The sequence below is a fragment of the Gavialis gangeticus genome, unplaced genomic scaffold, assembly GCF_001723915.1.
Source record: "Gavialis gangeticus isolate Ggan-Ray unplaced genomic scaffold, GavGan_comp1, whole genome shotgun sequence".
Taxonomy (NCBI): domain Eukaryota; kingdom Metazoa; phylum Chordata; order Crocodylia; family Gavialidae; genus Gavialis; species Gavialis gangeticus.
The window spans coordinates 23044162-23064253 of record NW_017729031.1 but is presented as its reverse complement, the minus strand read 5'-3'; the positions used below and the strand labels follow the sequence as shown (position 1 = coordinate 23064253).

The 20092-nt window shown below is 44.0% G+C and overlaps 1 protein-coding gene and 1 long non-coding RNA gene across 9 annotated transcripts in view; one reads left to right on the top strand and one right to left on the bottom strand.

The window, feature by feature from the left end:
- The window catches only part of NCKAP5 (NCK associated protein 5), a 962935-nt gene that overhangs the window by 407297 nt on the left and 535546 nt on the right, over positions 1-20092 (bottom strand). For all 8 annotated transcript variants that reach the window (XM_019522509.1, XM_019522508.1, XM_019522512.1 and 5 more), the window contains one exon: positions 14190-14323. In XM_019522509.1, coding sequence (XP_019378054.1) covers positions 14190-14323 — 134 coding nt within the window. The remainder of the gene's footprint in view (positions 1-14189; positions 14324-20092) is intronic.
- LOC109301372 lies at positions 9306-18383 on the top strand. The gene is made up of 3 exons (XR_002098521.1): positions 9306-9315; positions 12764-12771; positions 18247-18383. It is a non-coding gene; the product is annotated as an uncharacterized LOC109301372 (long non-coding RNA).

The window sequence follows — 20092 nt, the reverse complement described above, 5'->3', positions numbered from 1 at the left end:
GGGGGGGTGGGGGGAGCAAAGGGGCGGGGGGAGGTTTGTTTTTCTTCTGTACTTACTTTCTTTGGAAATTTACCTTTATTGTGATTTCAATTAAATATCCTCACTCTGAATGAAGGTATTGAAGTAGGTATCTGAGTTTTGATCTTTCTGTCCTGAATAGTCCAGACTGGGGAGCAGATATGGATAAAAAGACCAGGGGCTCCGGTCATGGCTGATCCCTTGGTGCCTAACCCCCTTAAGAACATAATGGCACTGAGATGGGTTTGAAGGAGTTCCCTCCCCCACAGCAAACTCCGACTAGACAGCACCAATTAATATAAAAATAGTGCTGCTTAGGGGGAAAAAACCACTATGAAAAACACACCATTTTGTGTTTATCTAATTGAGGTCTTTGTGAATAAGGTACATCAACATGTCTGGCAGGAGGATCTCTTTGTTAAGTGGGTGAAGCAATGTGTTCATTTTGAGCACTGGCTGAACCTTATACAGCATCAAGGCAAGCCAGAGTTATACATTTGTGACACACATGACTTTCCTCCTTTCAACATTCTTCAAAGGAACCAAACTATAAGAAATCCCACAGTAAAAAAAAAAAAAAAATGTCAGTACTTAGTGTACTTTGCACATTCCAATACCATTTAAAAATATATCTATAACAACTATACACTACTAATAACTAACAGAAGTATATCCTTGTTATTAAAGGTCATGTTTACTTTGAAAGCATCTCAACATGAAAACTGTAAGGGTTGAAGGCAGTTGTGTATACTATGTGCCCCTAGGAAAGTAATCACACTTAGCTCTTTGTTAGCACCTCTTTTTCATAGATTTAAAAGTGCTTTAGAAAAAATCATGAAGTAAGGGTGACTTGAGGTAAGAGCACTTTTGTGAAATTATCCACAATAATGTAACCATTTTAGAGTGCAAAATGCAATACACAATAGCTTATAGTTTTGATTGATGCAGTTTTCCATGGTACTGTCACATTCAGTACAGGGGTCCTATTCTTAAAACCAGGGCTCTGAAAACCTTAACATTTTGAGTCATGGGGTCTTCACTCCTTATTTTTGCATTGGCAAAGCATTCCTCTCCCACCCTTTCCCAGGCATTTCTGCATGGTGATTGCTTTTCTGTGCTCTGACCCTTGGACATCAGGGATCTTATCGGAGACATCCTGTCAGTAGTCCCAAAGTCATACTACCACGGATTTTTTTAGGAGCTAGCCAGGACCCTGTTTGGGGAATTAATCAGGCCAAACAGAAGAGAAAGAAAATTAACAAGTAACTGAAAATTACACCAGCTTACTCTACGGTTCTTCTACATCAGAGGCGGGCAAAGTCCAGCCCCCAGGCTGCACCAGGCCTGCAGTGGACTCCATTTCCCAGCAGCTTCTGCCCACATTGCTGTGGCTGGTTTCCATGGAGCCCCCAGTAGCAGCAGTGCTGTGACAGTGCGGGACCAGGGTTTCCATGGAAACTAGCCCCAACAGTGCTAGCAAGATGTGTGGCTGGGCAAGGAGCTGCCCCGGGGCTGGGATATTGCACCTGTGCCAGCATGGTCCAGAGTGAGGGAAGATCTGTGATCTGCTACCCGCATGCCCTGGATTGCAGCTCTGCCCCAGCTCCGGACCACACTGTCACTGCTGCAAGATCCCAGCCCTGGAGCAGCTCCCTGCTCAGCCACACGCCTTGCCAGCACTGCTGGGGCCAGCCTCCATGGAAATCGTGGCCCTGCTGTCACGGCATCACCACTGCTGGGGTCTCCATGGAAACCGGCTGCAGTGGCACGGGCAGGGGCTGCTGGGAAATAGAGTCCAGCCACCATCCAGATCCACCATTTTGCCCACCCCTGTTCTACATGGAAACTGACTGGGCTCAGCTTTTTATACATATTTTGTCCTGAAGTAACAAAAGCCAAAAAAAGCCTTTCTGGAGGAGCTTATGCTTTGCTCTGTGAACATAACCACAGGATACCAGGGGAGCCTAATGAATTTTCTTGCATTTTTGATGTACTCATAAACTTGTACGTATGCAAAGGACCATTTGGTATGCTGTTAAAGTATTGCCTAATTCTGTAGCTCTCTAGTGTCACTGAAGTATAACACACTACAAAGAAAAAATATCATACAAACTACTAAATTGTACTGCTAGCCCGAAGACCTGAGAGAGCTCAGTGCTGTTTAGTACTCCAATATATCAAGAATAGAAACTTTATAGATAAAGGGACCAGAACTACAAGTATCTGGTAGGGACATATACTGACACCACACATATACTAACTAAAAGTGTAGGCATCAGACAAAATAAATAAATTACTTTGCTTTTGCTCATGACAGACACAAATTACTCATTTCCCTAGACCCTTTAAAAGAAGCTTTCACAGCAAATAAGAGATTCAACAGAACAGCAACACACATTATTCACTAGCATGTCAGTATATTGAAATAAGGCTGGCTATTATTGAAGCTTTATTTGTCTAAAAAGCCTACAGGTGTTCAGGGACTATATATTTTCTTATGCACAACCTTAATAATGCCTGGAGTGGAGCAATTCAGCATTCTTACAAGTGTGACATCAATTGAAAGCTGTCATTTGAACATAGCCTTTTATAACTTTTGTTACTTGAATTCTATTTTCAGAGAGTATCCAAAATTCTACAGTCACTTTGAGCAGAGGACAATTTTTATATAATAAAAGTGTGATCTGTTTTGCCACCACTGGGCATGTCTACACATGATGCTATGGTGATGTAGTGATCTGACAACAGCTCATTGCTACAGCGATGTAGCATCGGTGGGTACAAACCAAGATGGCAACAGTATGTCGTTGTAGCGATGCGTTACCTCGCTATAGCGCATCATGACAGCAACGTAGCTGCTAAAATAACTGTGCGCCGTCATTTAGGACTTTCTAAAGCAAGTACTAAATGACAGCACAGTAACAACTGCACCCTGGTGGGCAAAAGTAGATGCCCAGTGAAAAGGAATCATATATGCCATAAGAGAAAAAACATTGCCCATCATGGTGAGAAAAGACTGTTTTTGAAGGAAAACCATACATAAAATATAAAGACACATGTACTTTCTTAACCCAAGAAGAATATTACTAAATAGAAGCAAGTACCTGGATCATAATTTATTTTAGCTACATTTACACCTGGCATGGAAAAACTGATAAATTTAAGTTTGATATAAAGGGACCACCCCTTTTCAACTGTTTATTAGTGGAAAACTCCAAGAAGCTAGAAGACCGATGCATTCAAACTTGTGAATAGAAAGAAATGAAATCTAATGCCAATTCCAAATTCTACCTTGTGTATACCCCTTTAGGGATCTAAAACCAAAGATGCCTAATAAACAATTCATTTTTCTTACCATATGAGAAACCATAAGGTAAAGTACAATTTTCCAAAAACGACAGCAAAAAAGCTTGCTATTATTTAACAAATTGTTTACTATTTCTGTTACATTTTGTTTCTTTAGGTAAGTATTAGCAATAGCAGTATATTACAAAATTTGCACTGCCTTCTCTTGAATTGTATTTATTTTAAATGTACCCATCATACTGTCTGCATACATGCATAAATAAAGAAATAAAAATAATACTGTTTACCTGACCACTGTCAGATAACAGTAAACCAAACTGCTAGAATGTGCAGTTTTATTGCATGCTTTTATCAGAAAATATAAATTATATAATTGTTTTTAACACATACCTTTTATTCATTTTACTTTATTGATTTCATGAAAGCTGTATATAAATTAACTACTATTACTAAGGCAAACCCAGCTTCTCCTTGCATTCATCTCTAATAAAAAGTGAACACTCAACCACCAACCCTTCAGGCCAAAAGCCGACTGAGATGGGCTTTATGCCAGGCCCTGACACTCAGCAACCTTGACTCCTGGCCATCCAATGGTAGAAGTGTGTCCCAGGGACAGAAGTAACAGAGGATACTTACGAGCAGCACGAGACGCAATGCAAAAGGGACAGAATGAAGAGCCCGCGCGGCTTGTCAGCCACCTCTTTATTCAATTACACCCGGCTGATGACATCAGCTTCAGATGCTGGCTGGTGAAAATAAAAATGGCGGCTGATGCCGTGGAGGAGGCGGGCAGCACAGGAGAGGAGCTGCAGCTGCTGCAGGCAGTGAAAGGGATCCTCCCCACGGGACCCTTGGAGCCTGGCAAGCAGGGGCAGACGCTGGCAGGGCAAGGCAGAGCATCCCGACTGGAGCCTGCACGGGATGGAAAGGGAGTGAGAAGCACGCCGGCCAGAGGCAGAGCTGGAGCTGCACCCAGAGGCAGAGCTGACCCCAGGTGGGAGTGCCAGGAGGATGGGGCGAGGAGGAAGCCATGCCAGGGGGAGAAGTCGCCAGGAGAGCCCTGAGGGGTTTACAGTCGGGGTGGGTATCACCGCCGGTCCCAGCTGGGTTGACGGGCAGATGGGAGTGAATACTGGAGGCAATGGGTCAGGAGTTAAGCAACCGCCCTTCCCCCCCGCTAGAGTCCAGGGAAGGATAGTAAGAAGGCAGGGGGCCACCACGTCTGGAAGTGGCTTATTATTTTGTGTTTTGTTGCTATGTTTATTTAGTTACCCTGTAAGAAGGGGCATAGGGGAAGAGTGTGGGTATCCCCGAGGGACGGGGCTGAGGAGAAGCCTCAGAAGGTTTACCTTTTTTTGTGTTTCCCCAAATGAAGGGGCAGAGGCAAGGAGGGATGAGGGGTAGGCCCATACAGGCGTATGTCACTATAGGCTACAGGCATCTAGATGCCAAGTCAGGAGGCGTTATCCCAACGGAGGGGATGAGGCCAACAGTTGGACGATGCACTGAACGAGGCGTGAGACCGGAGTGTAGGGGTGGTGGAGCCCCGTGAATGACCACTGGGCGAACCATGGGCCGAGTACACTCGACGACCAATCCTGCCTACTGAGAAACAACAAGTCGTGGCAGGCGAGAACGGGGGAGACGACTCGAGGGGAAGACATCTACTCGGTCTGTGATACAAGTCCGTAAGGCACTTGACGTCTACCACCAGAGCGAAGGCCGCCCGATAGTGGTTATTCGAGGCCCGGCAGCCACAAAGTGGGTTACACTATCCTTCATTAAAAACACTCTGTCCCTAGAATTGAAAAGATCACCCTGGTCTGGTGGCATGGACATTGGGGTGAGCAGCTGGAAGCCTGTAAGTCAAGAGTTTGAGGCCAAAGTAAAAGAGCTCAGGGCACAACCATGTCAGATTCCAACAAATCTACAAATTCTGCTATATAGCTTGTCACAAAAACATGAGGAAGGAAAGGAAGTGAAGAGACCAAATTTGGAACATGAGCAAGAACTCAGCCATTACCCTTCTACATCAGCAGTGCTCAACCTCTGGCCATGGGCCAAATCCAGGCCGCGGTGCTCCCCATGGGTCAGGAAATTTGGTGGTGGGGAAGCAGTGGCAATACAACCACCCCTCCCTGCTGCTAAAGTCCATGTGGGGTGGATCAGAGCTGGGGCATGACTCTCCCCCGGCATGGCCAGACTGGAGACAGGACATGCCCCTTCCCATACTGTTCCCATTTCTTCCCAAGAGGCTGAACCATGCCCCCTTCCTCCTGCAGGTCTGGCTCATGTCCCCTCCCCCTGAACAGCTGGTGTGGGCAAGGGGCACACCCCTTGCCTCCACCTGGTCAGCATGGGGCCCGGCCATATCCCCTCCACCCACAGGGTGGGATCATGGCTGGGTCACAGCCCCTCCCAGCCAAAGGGCCAAGTTGGGGTCAGCCAACAGCCTTCTACTATGTGGCTGGATCCAAGTCAGGCTGCCCCACTCCCTCCTCTGCATAGCTGGCTGGGGCCCTGCCGGATCCAGCCCACAAAGGGATTGGGCACTGCCCATCTAGCCCCCTAGCTAAAAGGTTGGGCACCACTGCTCTACATCATTGCAATATATAGGGAAAGAACTGGTTTCTTAGCTAGCTAAAACCCATACCATCCTTCTTTTAAGATAAAAGTCAAATATTCAAATTGTAACTAGAAACAAGCAGTCTTGTGGTCTTCAACATACAAGTGTGATATGTACCTTCCAGTTAGCACTGCTTATCTAACGGGTTATTGCATTCTACCCTTCTCAGAGGTTTTGCATAAGCCCATGCAATCAGACCTGGAGATGGATAAAGCATAGGGATGTGTTACAAAGTCAGCCTCAGCTACAAATTCTTTCTACCTTTGTGACAAGCTGCCTCACTAATGATCTAACAAGTTGAGCAAGAAAGATGACAGGATAGAATTATGCAGAACTGTATATAGAAGAGTAAGGCCAACAGGGAAAGAGCACTCTGCAGTCCATAGGTGACAACTTTTATTTTTTCAGGGGTAGGGGTGGGAAGGGCTAATATGATGGCCCCCCATCCACCCTGGCAGCATGACCAGAGCAGAACTGAGCTGAGCCAAGTGAAACCCACAGGGAGGCGGGGGCAGATGCAGGCTGCCCGCTGAAGCCTTGGGGATCCCCGCCCTGTTGTCCCCTCCCCAGGAGCCCCATGCTGGCAGCACTGCCATGACAAGGCACCCCTGGCCTGCCCAGCAGCAGTGGGGGGGGCATAACTCCATGTCACTTCTCCCACTGCTGCTAGTTGGGCAGGGGGCAGCTCACAAATGGTGGCACAGCTGGCCTGGGGCTCCCAGGGGTAGGGCAGGAGGGTGAGAAGCCATGAGGCCGCAGGGGGAAGCCTGCATCTGCCACCTCATGCACAATTGTGAGGGGCATGTGCCCCTCCCTGGGAGTGCATGCAACAGCAGGGAGCCACCCCCCCTGCTCCCTGGATAAGTCACCCATTGCTCTGGTCTGCTCCCTGCCACAGCCCTGGGCCCCATTCATTGCCTTGACTGGGTGGCTCCCCCAGGGCCAGGCCCAGCCCCTGCTCCACTCTGTCCCTCACCATGCGGGCCTCAACCTGTTCTGCTCCCCTCCTCTAGACTTACCTGCAGGCAGCTGGGGGAGCTGTTCTCCACCTCTGCCTGGGGCTGTATTCCTGGTCACGTGCATGGAGCTCTGTCAGCCTGCAAGGGAAAACCCACTGTTTCCCACAGTGAATGGAAAACACGGATCCTTGCACGATACCGGGAATCTAGGACAAATCCAGTCCTGGAGTCATGCAGCTCAGGACTGGGATCTGATATTCCCATTTTGGGACTGTCCTGCCCAATTAGGGATGGGTGGTCATCCTACCCTCTTCCCACAGAGGCAGTAGCTGAGGAATTCCCACACAATTCTGCCTAACCTTGTTAACTCCATTACAGAGTTTGGTAGAGGTATACATACTACCAAGACTAGCTTTGCTAGCTACCCTTTCTCCATCTGTAGGAAAACATTACCAGCCAATGGGGCAAGAGAGCACTGCACAATGGATCAGGCCAAATGCTCAATTGAATAGAAGGAAGAGAGCAAAGATGCTACACATCCCAACCTCTCAACACAGGAAGAAAAAAAAAGACAGATTTCATTCCCCTTTCATGGATTTGGGAGTTTGAAGGATTTCACCAACCTGGCTCTAAGCAGCAAGCTAAACTCTTGTGTAACTTCACAGAAGTAACCTCTGGATACTGTTTAGTCTGCAGAGGGTAGAACCACTTTGAGAAGAAAAATGACCATCTCCTTTCTCAAGGGGAATGCCTTCTGAGTTTTGAAGGAGTTGGATTTATTATCTTGCCAGCATCTTAAACAGAGGAACTGCCTTTATCTGCACACTGTATCGCAAAACCAGGCACTCACTTCATGATGGAAAATTCTGCTGGAAGTATTATCTAGAGACCTAATATGATAATAGGGCTGAATCCAGGATCTTATGCAATTGGCATGTACATGCTAGCAAAATACTTCAAGGAAACAGAAAAAATATCCCTTCAGCTTTGGCTTCTGTTTTTTTTGTTTGTTGTGCTTATTTTACTTCATGTATATCTGAGCTTCACTAAGTACCTTGCTTTTGTAGATGAAGGATTTCTAAATTGCTCAGTGCATAGAAAATAGCTTAGAAGGCTCCAAAGTCAAATACAGAAGTTATTTTGATACAAAGTGGACCTGCTCCAGACCCCTGAAATGGTTGAGAGACTTGATTAAATTAGTCACGCTGGCAGCTTTAAAAAAAGATGAGACCTTTACAAGAACTCCTTTATGACAGCATTGCTTCTTTCTTAGGATGCAAAAATCCCATGAACATCAGTTCAAACAAAGAAAGACAGAACATTACAGTGACTCAGAAACCAGAAGCATTTATCTTGGAGAGGAGGTCCCTTTTCTTTATATTTTGTTCACCAGATTCCACCAATTCTTTTTCTGCTATTTTAGCTATTTAAAGACCAGTTGATTAAGAGGTTCTAAACCCTGGCTGGGAGTTAGACACTTGAGTGGATTTAGGTGTCTTCCAAAAACAAGATCTTAACAAATGTCAACAAATGTTAGGTGGGAATTAGGCAGGCAGTTCAGGTATTCCCCGGAACCTGAGTTGCTTCTGAGCATCCCCAGAATACCTAGCATGGATGCCCAGGGAATCTGCAAGCATTTATTCAGACACCTAATGAGTTCAGGGGTTGTTGGCATAGGATGATTTTTGAATGAGTCTTTTGGAACTTAGGTGTCCAATCCCCATGTAAGTTCCACTTAGGCACCAGAAATCAATTCATATCTGGCTCAGAGTTTAAAATTGAGGAATGTCAAAGTTTCAGGTCCTGGAGCTCTAAATACTGAAGTGCTGGGGCCAGCTTGACATGCTAGGCAGCGGCTACCTCAGCCCCAATGCTGACTGCTAGCATACCACTGCCACTGATGCAGACAGTTTTGATACAGCCTGCACCAGTACCAGGTACATTAGTGCCAGTACCAACTCGCTGTATCTTGTTATGCATGTTGTTAAATTACAAGTTTTTTGCTCTTTAGAAAAAACTGAGTGTAGAGAGGCATTAAAACATTCATTTCCAAAGGACAACTAATTGCAAAGAAATTGAGTATGACAGCACTAACACTGGTAGACATGCCATCTCCTTGAATTGACACTTTGTTAGTAATGGAGAAGGCAGCCCACTCCAAAAAGAAGAGGCAGGGAAGAGGGAGAAGCAACCCTTTCGCCATGAATGGGCAACATATCTACACTTCAGCATCCAAATACCAAGATGAAATGAAATGAGATTAGCAGTTTGACCAGAGTTTAATGGATATTAGAAAAAAAAATGACCAATTACTTTGGGCTAGGGGTTATCCCAGAGCTACATCTTAGTACAGGAATCTTCAACTTTTCAAACAAGTGTACCCCTTCTACCTCAAAGTTTTAGCTTGTGTACCCCTTTATATTTTTCTCTCATTTTTAAGGGGTGGGGGAGGAGAGCAGATTGAGGCCCCCGAAGTGAGGGAGGGAGTGGGGCTGGGGCAGGGGCAGGGCTGTACAGCCGGGGTGGATTGTGGAATAGAGTCATGAAAGAAGTTCATCCAGGGGGCATGGAGAGGGGGGACGGCTCCTGCCGCTGTGCTCACCCCAGCAGAGGCCCAGGGGGCAAGTGCCCCCCAGATCTGCATGCGGGGTAGAGGCAGGTGCTGCTGCAGACTGGACTGCACCCTGCTGCCACTGCCCCAATTGCCCTGCAATGCTATGTGACTGTTGCTTCCAGGTGGGCAGGGGACAGACACATACACAAATGCAGACAGACACATGCAGACACAGACAGGCATATACACACACACGCAGATGCAGTCACAGGCAGATGTATGCACATATGTACACACACATGCACATGCAGATGCATGCACACCAGCACACATACATGCACATGCAGAAACACACAGAAACCCCTGCCTCAGCAGGTAAGCATGTTGGGGGGAAGGGGCAGGGTGGGGCCAGATTGAGAATGATGGGGGAGGAAGGGAATTTGTCTCTGTTCACTCCCAGGAGCAAGGCGGGGGGGGGGGCAGGGCTGTGGTGCCCCTCTGTAGGCTGTACATGTGCTACCCAGGTGGCTGGACTCGGGGGCCTCTTACGCAGAGGCCACCACCACCACCATCACTGCCCCGTGCTGCTTTCTCATGGCTGGTCACAGCTCTGCAGGCTGGTGATAGGCCTCGTGGCCTGCCAATCACACTCTGCCCATCACCAGCCCACAGAGCCGCACGGGTGAATGAGAAAGCGGCATATGGCACAGTAGCAGTGTGAGGCAGTGATGGTGGCAGCTGCCGCATGCGAGCCCTTCCCCACCCTCCCATCTAGCTGGCCAGGCAGCGTATGTGCAGCCTGCAGAGGGGCACCACTGCCCTTGCCCCCCCAGCCCTGCTCCTGGGAGCAGGCACTGAATGCGGCCTTTCAGTGGGGGGCAGGAATGTGCTGTGGTGTACTGTGTGGGGCCAACACTGCCTGGCATGCCACCCCCCCGGATAAGAAGAAAAGTATGGAACGTGCCAGGGGAAATGCTACCACCCTGATTCAGGGCATGCTCTATCCCCGCCCGCCCGCCTGCCTGCACGTACACCCTACATGTACCTCCGGTTGACATCCCCTGTCTTAGTATACCATCCAACCCAAGTTTCAAGTATTTGCCAGAGCCTGATTGTTGGGTTTTGCTATAATTCTTCTCTGAAGAGTAATAGGTGGCAACTGCTAGGTCACTTTGATGTGATTAAATTCTGACAGAAATGCAAAGATGCCTTCATCACAAGTGCTAGATAATTAGTTATCAATTCTGGTCTCATCTGCTGACAAAACATCACCAAACAGAATACAGCAAAAAGAGTCAAAAACACTAGAATAAAGCTAAATGGTGCATGTTCACAACACTGGAGCTACTTACACTGTCACTTTATGCAAAGTGTTATTGGATTTGTAGTGGGCATGTCTGCCTTTTGGGAGTGACAGGCATAACCCAATAGTCAATAGTAGTGTGAAAGGAATACTGATAATACTGATACACAGTCTAATGTGTATTACAGAATTACATTACGACCTTTACTGCTCTAAAATGGGCAATTTCCTACTTTGAGTAACATGCATTCTTAAAAGCCTTAGACAGTGTGCTAGCAACAGATGTACATACCTAGAAGAAAAGGCTATCATAACAGAAAGACTTTTTGCAGTTCAACCAAAGTGGAATTTAAGGCACTGACCCTCACCTCTTCAATTACAGCTTGCAGATATACTTTACAATAATGTGTTTTATTGAACCTGGTTTCTGTACACCAAAACAGTAATCAAAATAAGTGAAGTCCAAGCCACTTCTATTACTGCTTTAACATTTAATCACTGCATGGATTTGTATGGACTATACGCATTCAACAAGCAACAATTCTACTGTTTGCTGATGGACAGAAGAGAAATGTAATCAATTTCTATTGTGCATAGTACTTAAAGTGCTGTTTACAACAGTGGTAGAAATTGCACCTACTGTTTTGGTTCTTTTTGGACATCTCTGGACATACAGCTGTTAGAAAAAGTGCTGAAATGGTCAGTACAGGCCAGACACAGTAGTCAGACAGAAGGGCACTTTTTCCAAAACACAAGGAAGTATAAACTGGAAATTTCTGTAAATTCTGAGAAGCCAGCAAAGACATCTGATGAAAAAGGCACTAAGTAAAAACTGGAACTAACGCTGGAAGGCCAGAAAGTGACTGGATAGTGTTGCACTCTACAGTGACCTGTGAGCAGATTGGGAATGAACATTACTGATAAATGGGAAGAGGAGATCAAAATCTCCAGACAATGCATAGCCTTGTCCTGAAAGGATTTTACCTAACCGATCAATATTTGAAGGGTTGGTCTCTTTTATTTAGTTTGGCAACAGCTGTATACTTCCCTATGACGATCAGCTCTCATGGAATTGAATTGAAGAGTTACAAACAAGCAAAAGATATCAGTGGATTTGAAGGGAAAAATACCCCATCGGAGTTACACTTTTACGAGAAAACACAGTATCTGTAACTACACAAGTACAAGGTAAAATCCTGCCATTTAAATAATAAACAGTTTTCTTGTAGCATTTATATTTTGAACACATGTGGCATCAGATAGCAAACTAGCACCTACCTATCCAGTGTCCTACCTAATGTGGGAATCTACAGTTTGATTTTATAAATCTGTTCCTTCTTGTAAAATGCGATGGTCAGAAATTTACCATGAAACTGTGGCTACTGTGTCATTTCAAGGGTTTGGTAGATTTACACAGATGCTGAGGAGAAGGACTTTGATTTATTAAGGAACCTTAGCCAGAAATATTGCTGATGTGGTAGAAGCAGGGACTTCAATCAATAAAAAAAAAAAAAGGCTTTCTTTCTGAAGTCTCACAGACAAAGCCTCAAAATTGTATGTTTGTATGGTTGCTTAAAATGCTTTCACACAAGTTAAGAATAGACAGCCTTTTGCATTGATTATAAAAGGTCTAATTAGTGTTTCACGTCCTGTCATGCCCAGCCTTCTAAAGATGCAGGGAAAATACATTTAGAAGGTAGAGAGAGACCTTCTATTGAGCACAAGCTCGAAACTTGTATTTACATTATCCTAATGCCTGTCCATATAAATCAGAAACACATATTCTGACTCAGCGGTGGAGATATGTACATTTTCAAATGCACGTGGAATTGTCACACAACCTTTTGTTTCTGGGAGAAGTGGGCCAGACTGTGCGTGGCTGCAGCATGAGCCAGCCCTCCTGCCTGCTTTCGGGCTATCAGAGAACCCAAATGGAGTAGGAGTGCGCACGCAGACTGAAATCCTGCATGTGGGGCAGTTTCACCTAGCCACCACAGAGGTGATTGTGCCTGCACCATGGCACCCCGGAGGGGTTGTTGCAACACTCTGGTTGAGAACGAGTGTCACAGCAACTAGAAACCACGCTGTTCAGTGTCGTGCAAACAGTTTTCTTTCACTGTAAAGACAAAACTAGATCTGATTTTTTTTGGGTGGGGGGGGGCACTGCAAGAGAGTTGATGCATGAGTTCCTTTGTGTTGGATAATAAAAAAAAAAGTGAAACTATTCTCTATTTTGATTTTGTTTGTATTGGTTGCTCTTCCTTGTGTAAATAAGAACCATCCAAAATTGCATTTTGGCTAACAAGACCTCATTGTACATCACAAAAACAATTAAGCCCTCTCCTCCATCTCAGCAATTTTCATATATTGATTGACTACAACAGGGGTGTTCAACCCCCCGCCTGTGGGCCAGATCTGGCCTGCAGCCTCCTGTCATCCAGCCCGCGAGGCTCCACACAGATCCAGAAATGTGGTGATCAGAGAACAGGGGTTCTGTGAGCTGGATCAGGCACATGATCCCACCACAGACAGTTGGGTAGGAGTGGTACCAAGTCCAGGGCCCAATCCCCGCACACAGCAGGCTGAGAGGGTGCAGTGCTGGGCCTCAAAACCCAATCCTGGCATTCTGGGGGTGGGGGACAGGCTCCTATGGACTAATGCTAGTGGGAGGGGGTGGCACCAGGCCTCTGGGGACCAAACTCAGTGTGGCAGGAGGGCCTGATCCTGGTGCACAGGGCTCAATCGGACTATGGACTAGACTCACCCCACTCATCTGAACCATGGGGCCAAAAAGTTGGGCACCACCGGACTACAGAGATAAATTAAGACTTTGGTTCTGCAACATCAGTCATGTGAACAGATCCCGAGCTCTAACACAGAGCCCGATTCAAGCCAATGTAGAATCAAGGCCTGAACGTGTTCAAATAGAGAAAAAGCTTCTATCTTCTATGATGTTGCATACTTGGCAATAGCTCAGAGCGAATTATCCCATTTCAGTAATTTAATAAACAAACATTATTTACAACTGTAAGGAAGATAACAACAAGCACAGCATTTATTCATCGAACCAGATTATGAAGAAAATAAAACTTTGATTCAACCATGGCATTCATTTCTTGAGAAATGTTAAAACCTATGATTTTATAGGAAAAAAAAAACAGTAGGGGTTGTACTAATTTCTTTTCTACAGATTTATTTAAACTGGCTCCGGAATTGTATAGCAAGGGTATAATCATCTTAAATTCCATAGCCTGCTTACAATCATTTATCCAGAAGCCTATTGGGTTTATCCTTATACATTCTGTAGGAGTTTTTGTCTCCTTTATGTCTATGTTATCCAAACTATCAGAGTGATGTCCTGTGCTTTGAATTAAAGCATATTCTTTCCATATTGAGAACAAAGTGTATAGAACCATGACATACCTTGAAAACTGCTGCTGCAATCCACGCATCTGAGCTCTGCTACGCTCTGACTCCAGTGTCACCTCCCGTAATCTTTTTTCACCCTCGAGTCTCAAATGTCTTTCTTCCTCCAACTCATGTATCAGCCTCTCGCGCTGGAAAACACCACCAGAGGTCACACGTTAGGCTGTGGCAGAGTTCTTATTTAATTTTTTTTAAAAGTGCTTTCTTTGAGGATAAAGATAGTAAAACCTGTGAAAAGAGACCAGCAAACCTATTGAATTTATTTAATTCTGATGATTTGGTCTATATCACTCTGAATTGGAGGACTGGGATGACGACAGCCCAAACCTAAGTTCTCCCCGTTATGAATATGAGAATGATCGTTGGGGTGAGATTCCTTGTCTGCCATTCCCATATGCCCCCTTAAGGAGAGATTTGCAAGGGTTAAATGATGCTTGTCCTTTGTTGGTAATACATACAAATGGTTTAATACACTACTATATCCAGCCGCTATTATCATTAAAGGTAAATGGGAAAAAGGATTTACAGATATTGTTAACAGTTGAGAAATGGGATAGTATCTGAAAATCACTCTGTAAAATATCTAATTCATAGCTCTTAAGATTTGTTCAGAACAAGATATTAAATAGGTTTTATTGGATCCCAGAAGGTTATTTAAAGCAGGGCTAGCCTCAGATGACTATTCCTGGAGATGTGGAAACCAGGTTGGATCTCTTACTCATACTTTATTCTTTTGTTCTAAAATTGTTCATTTTTGGCTTAGCATGTATGTAGCACTTTCTAAGATACTTAAAATTAACAAGGTATCATTGCCAGATATATGCATATTGGGGGTTATGGATTCATTACCATTGTCTGCACCCATGAAAAAATGGCTAGCTGTAATCTTTTTGGTGGCTAAATGGGTAATTTTAAGGAAATGGAAAACTCCCAATGTACCTTCATTTTCACAATGGTTAAAAAAAGGTATGCACGTTGCATTAATAGAGAAGATTAAATATGCAAATAGACATAACTGGGCTCAATATGAAGAAATTTGATGCAATATGAATCTTATGTTAAGTTTATCAAGTGATTTGTTTGTGGTTTGGTATCCTTTAAATGTATATATGTATTTGTTAGTTGGTTGTACACAATGTCAAATTCTCCCCTTCCCCTACTGTCTACTAAATTTATAGCATGTATGTTTAATTATCTATTTTGTAATACTTTTTTTTTTGCTTTTTTATTGCATTTTACTTCATTTATATTTTACTGTTTTTGTTGGCTTTATTTTATTGTTATAATATGAAAATTAATAAATATAATGACAAAAAACCGATGCCTGTCAAGGACCTATGGCTCCCATTGTTGAAAAGGCCACCACCGATATGGAGGGAGAGAATGGGCCAATGACCACTTGATACTTGATAAAGCACCAATAGTAGCTGGAGCTAAGAGAACCCAAGAGGTAGTCAATTTGGTAGCATTACAGGCTCAAAGCAAGGAAATAAAAGACTTGGTAAACAAAGGGCAGGGGAAAGGATGGAAAATTTGGCAAGAGCCATCAGGATTGGCTTTAGCCCAGACACAAGAGGAGAAGGAGGCTCCAGTGTTGGAAAAATTACGGGTAGAAATGATAACTATGGAACATGAACATGGACACTTAGGGACAGATACAATCCTAATAAGACTGCAGGCAGTGGGATGGTGGCCAAGTATGAGGGAGGAAGTCAAACAATACATTAACAACTGCTTACCATGTGCAGCAAATAATCCCGATACCAAAGTAATTAAGGGACCCCCAGGATATCAAAGTAGTGGTCCATGGAGGAGGCCGTGAATACATTACATTGGACCCATGCCTCAAATGGCAAGGGGGAATAAATACTGCCTGGTGATAGCAGATAGCTTTACAAATTGAACTGAAGGAACGCCCATTTGTAACAACACAACTACCACCGCAGCACGGGTGTTGGTGGAACAGGTTGCTCTCCAGGTGGTGGGTCCCCAAAGAAGCTGAGTCAGATTGGGGCTCTCATTTTGTTGGAGAAATCACACAGGCAGTTTGTCAAGTTTTTAAGATACAACGGAGATTGCACAACCCCCGTAGTTCAGGTCAAGTGGAAAGGACAATAGAACCATAAAGACTGCCTTGCAAAAAGTGGTCAACCAACAAGGGAAGGATAGGGATCGAAAGTTACCCTTGATTTTGATGGCACTTAATTTTGACAGCACTAACTGTAGCCGCACCTGGAATCACCCTAAACGAAGTCATGACAGGTGAGAGATGCACCTGCCAGAGCAGTGGTGGCTAGGAGGGGAGCCTCTAGATAGCCTCCAACCTCATATCCTAACAGACCACAAACCTGTCACAATCAGTGGCTACCACACAGCGGCAAGTGGCCACAGCCTTGAAAGCCAATGTCCAGAAAATGGACAAGCAGCTAGGCCCCATACTGCATCCTCAGGAATGGGAGACCAGAGACCAGGTGCTGTATCAAGAGGTAAAAGAAAAATCATGCGCTCAGTCCTCTATGGATGGGACCAGTCCGAATAGTTACCAAGGCCAGTCCAACTGTGTATCAGATAGAAATATGCTAAAAATCCACATGTAAGCAAAAATGGTTTCACTCTTCACAACTAAATGCTTGGAAAGGAAAATAATGAGGGGTGAAGACCTTATTATTAATTATCTTTCAGATGCAGTTCAACAGATCCGGAAGAATGGCTCAGGCAGTGATTCACTGAACACCTGTGATGAAGGCTGAGCTTATAATGAAGGAGAAGGAAAAGGTGTGGGTATGCTTATGCATGAAAAAAACCAAGCAGCTAAAGGAACTGAGTGCTAGCATCAAAGAAAGTACTGCAGAAAACTGGTGGGATAAACTGACCCACTGGAACTTCAGCCAAGGACTTATTCACATTATCACCCCCAGACTATTGCATTATTGATTCAGATTCCTTGTAGTATAGTTGGGTTACATCTGTCTGTAAAATGATAGAAGTAACAAATGAGTGAACAACATGTCTCGCTATTATGGAAGGAAAAGAAACAGAAGGACAGTAATGCAATTTTATTTCCTTGTTCTCTTTTAATACATACATTTTAAGCTGTTTTAATATTAGTAATATCAGTAGTTCTTAGCTTAAATGTTATTGGTTATCGCTGTATTTGTAGTGTTATGTGACGTGCATCACTTACATAAGCAACTGAAAATTTTAATGGCCAGGCAAGACACCCTCCTGTGCAAAGGATAGTGGCTCGGGCAACACTGGGTTGAGGTGACAAGACTGCCACAAAGACTATCTGTCTCCACAAATGGTTACAAGCCATTAGGCATAGAGAACGTGGGGCTTGTGGCACCCAATACCAGACCTGTGTCATAAAATGGCAAGTCACAAAAGAGGCCAGGGCAAGAGTGGATGAGGACAGTGAAAGCACTATCAAGAAGAACTAACAGTTCCCCTGCTGGTGGCTACAACCCACTAGGTACTTAATTAGATAAGCCTCAATGCTCTACTGCACCTGAGCCTAAAACTAAGGGTGATGGCTCCTCTAGGAGGGCCATCAAGAAGAGGATTGGTGGCAAAGACCTGGCACAACCATCACAAGTGTGGGCTGGAAATATATGACAGGCCTAAAGGAGCAGGGGAGGGTCCCAGACTGCTCGGGTTGGTAAGTAGGGAAATACAGTTACATTTTAAAGCTAAACCTGGAAGGGGTAAGAGACTGAAATACCTGAGAAGAGACAGTAACAACGAATGCATGAGAGTCATGAGGGGCACATGATACACAAGGGATGTGAAAAGCATGCTGTGGTCGAGGCACCCATGGGGAAAAACCCAGGCAGAGGAGGCCTGTGGGATCTCCTCCTCATTACCGAAGACCACCTGCGGATCCCCCAGAAGGACTTTCTGAATACCTGGCTATAAGGATGCTCTGTTCTTAGGGTAACATAAGACCTATGCAAGGCTTTCTGTTGTCCTTTTGGCTTATGTTGCATTTTAAGTTAGGTTAGGTTGTGTGTGCTATCACTGTGTCTTACTGGGTTGTGCCTGAGCGTATGCAAAGTTTTTCTATTGTTCTTTGTTATGTGCTTGAAGTTGCAAATTGCTGTGGTCAATAAATGCTCTCTTCAGAAAACAGACTATTCTTGTTCAAGCATTTATGAATTTAGTGCCACTACCTAAAGTCTAATCTTAAGTCTGGTAACACTCTTGCATATCAATATCACCTAAAACAGTATAACCTGCAAAGGAAAAAAACTTTATGCAGTTTGGTTCTCTACTCTCACCCATGCTAGCAGAGGATTCTTTGCAATAAATAGTCGCATGTTATTTTTACAATGCTTCATACTTCTCAAGGAAGATGGTCTTCCACTTTTTGTATAGTTCTACAATCCACTTGCACAATGTACTACTGCCAATAACCAAAGTTACAAAAATAAGGAAGACAAAGGGTAAATAATATCTTATTTCTGAGCCTTTGCTTTGCATGCTCAGTTTGTTAATTCCATTGCAATTTACTGCAAAGAGAGAGATGGAGGGCGAGAGAGAAAGAGAGTGCATATGCAGATTTTAAGATCTGGTAGGGTCACAAATCTGTGACATAATAGGGTGCTGTAAAATACCTCTATCACCTTGAGCTGCTCTCATTTGGCTGAGTCACTGAATTCAACAAAAAAAGCCATTAAAAAGAAAAACTTCTCCCCCTCTCCATGCCTACTTGGAAGCCAAGTTTGGGAAAGTATTTGAGATGCAATTTATGTTTAAATGTTAGTTATTTTGTAGAGGTCAGAATTAGCACAAATCAAGTCCTTTTCATCCTTCACTGGAATGGCATTATTACATCCATTGCTTCATGATTTAGAGCCTCAAGAGCATATCTGGAGTTTCATCCTGTAGCCACTGAAGTCAACGGCAAAGCTCATCTTGACATCAACAGGTGTGGAGGTGCTTGTATTTTATTTTATTCTGATATAGTACTCTAGTAAAGAATCCTGCCCTGATGGCCTATGTGCTTTATTAAAGAAGCAGCATAGAGAAAAATATTTCAAAAGTTTAACAGCACTGCCCTTTAGGACAAAGACATAAAAGTATATTGATATCATGGGCTGTGGACACATAAGGCTGAACAAAACAGCGACAGCATACCATACATGTCAATATGTAGCACGTGGTCATTTCTGAATTAACCCCTTAGCTTCAACCCTGATACAAAAGCACCTCTATTATACATAACTGGCCACACATGATTTCAGGGGGAAAAATAAAACTGGAATTAGTATTGGGATTTTAAAAAACCCTGTGCATTTTCAATGGGAACTACTACAAGGAAATTAAATCGAAGTATATGTGATTATTCCATAGCATCAAACAAGTCAATGCAAAAACCCCATCAACTGCCTTACTAACGTACTATGTTCCACTAGTAAGAGAGCTCAGGCATCAGCTGGTTAAAAGCATTATCAAATTGCACTAGGCACACCATTTATATGCTTTGGAAAACACTGCAAACATGGGGTGGCACAATTTGTTGCCTGTCAAAGATTTTGATGTAGGTCTGTTGCTGACCTAAATTTTTATGACATACCTGCAAAAATGAATCAAGATATTATACATACAGTTTCATTACAAAATAACAAAAGTTTTGTACTGTTAAGCCATTAAATGGGAGAGATTATTTGTACAAGTCTCACAGCTATAAATCTTATAGGATAATAATTTATAATAGCAGTAACCAAGGGACCAAAATATGAGCATTACCAAGTGGAAAAAGGATCTTAAAGACAGTGATAAATAAGCAGATGCCACAAAGGGAAGCTGCAAAGGATTAAATGAAATATCTATACACTTGTGGAAAAATATGGGGAATTATGCAGCGAATAGAGAGCTTCTGTCTAGCTAGTCATACATAA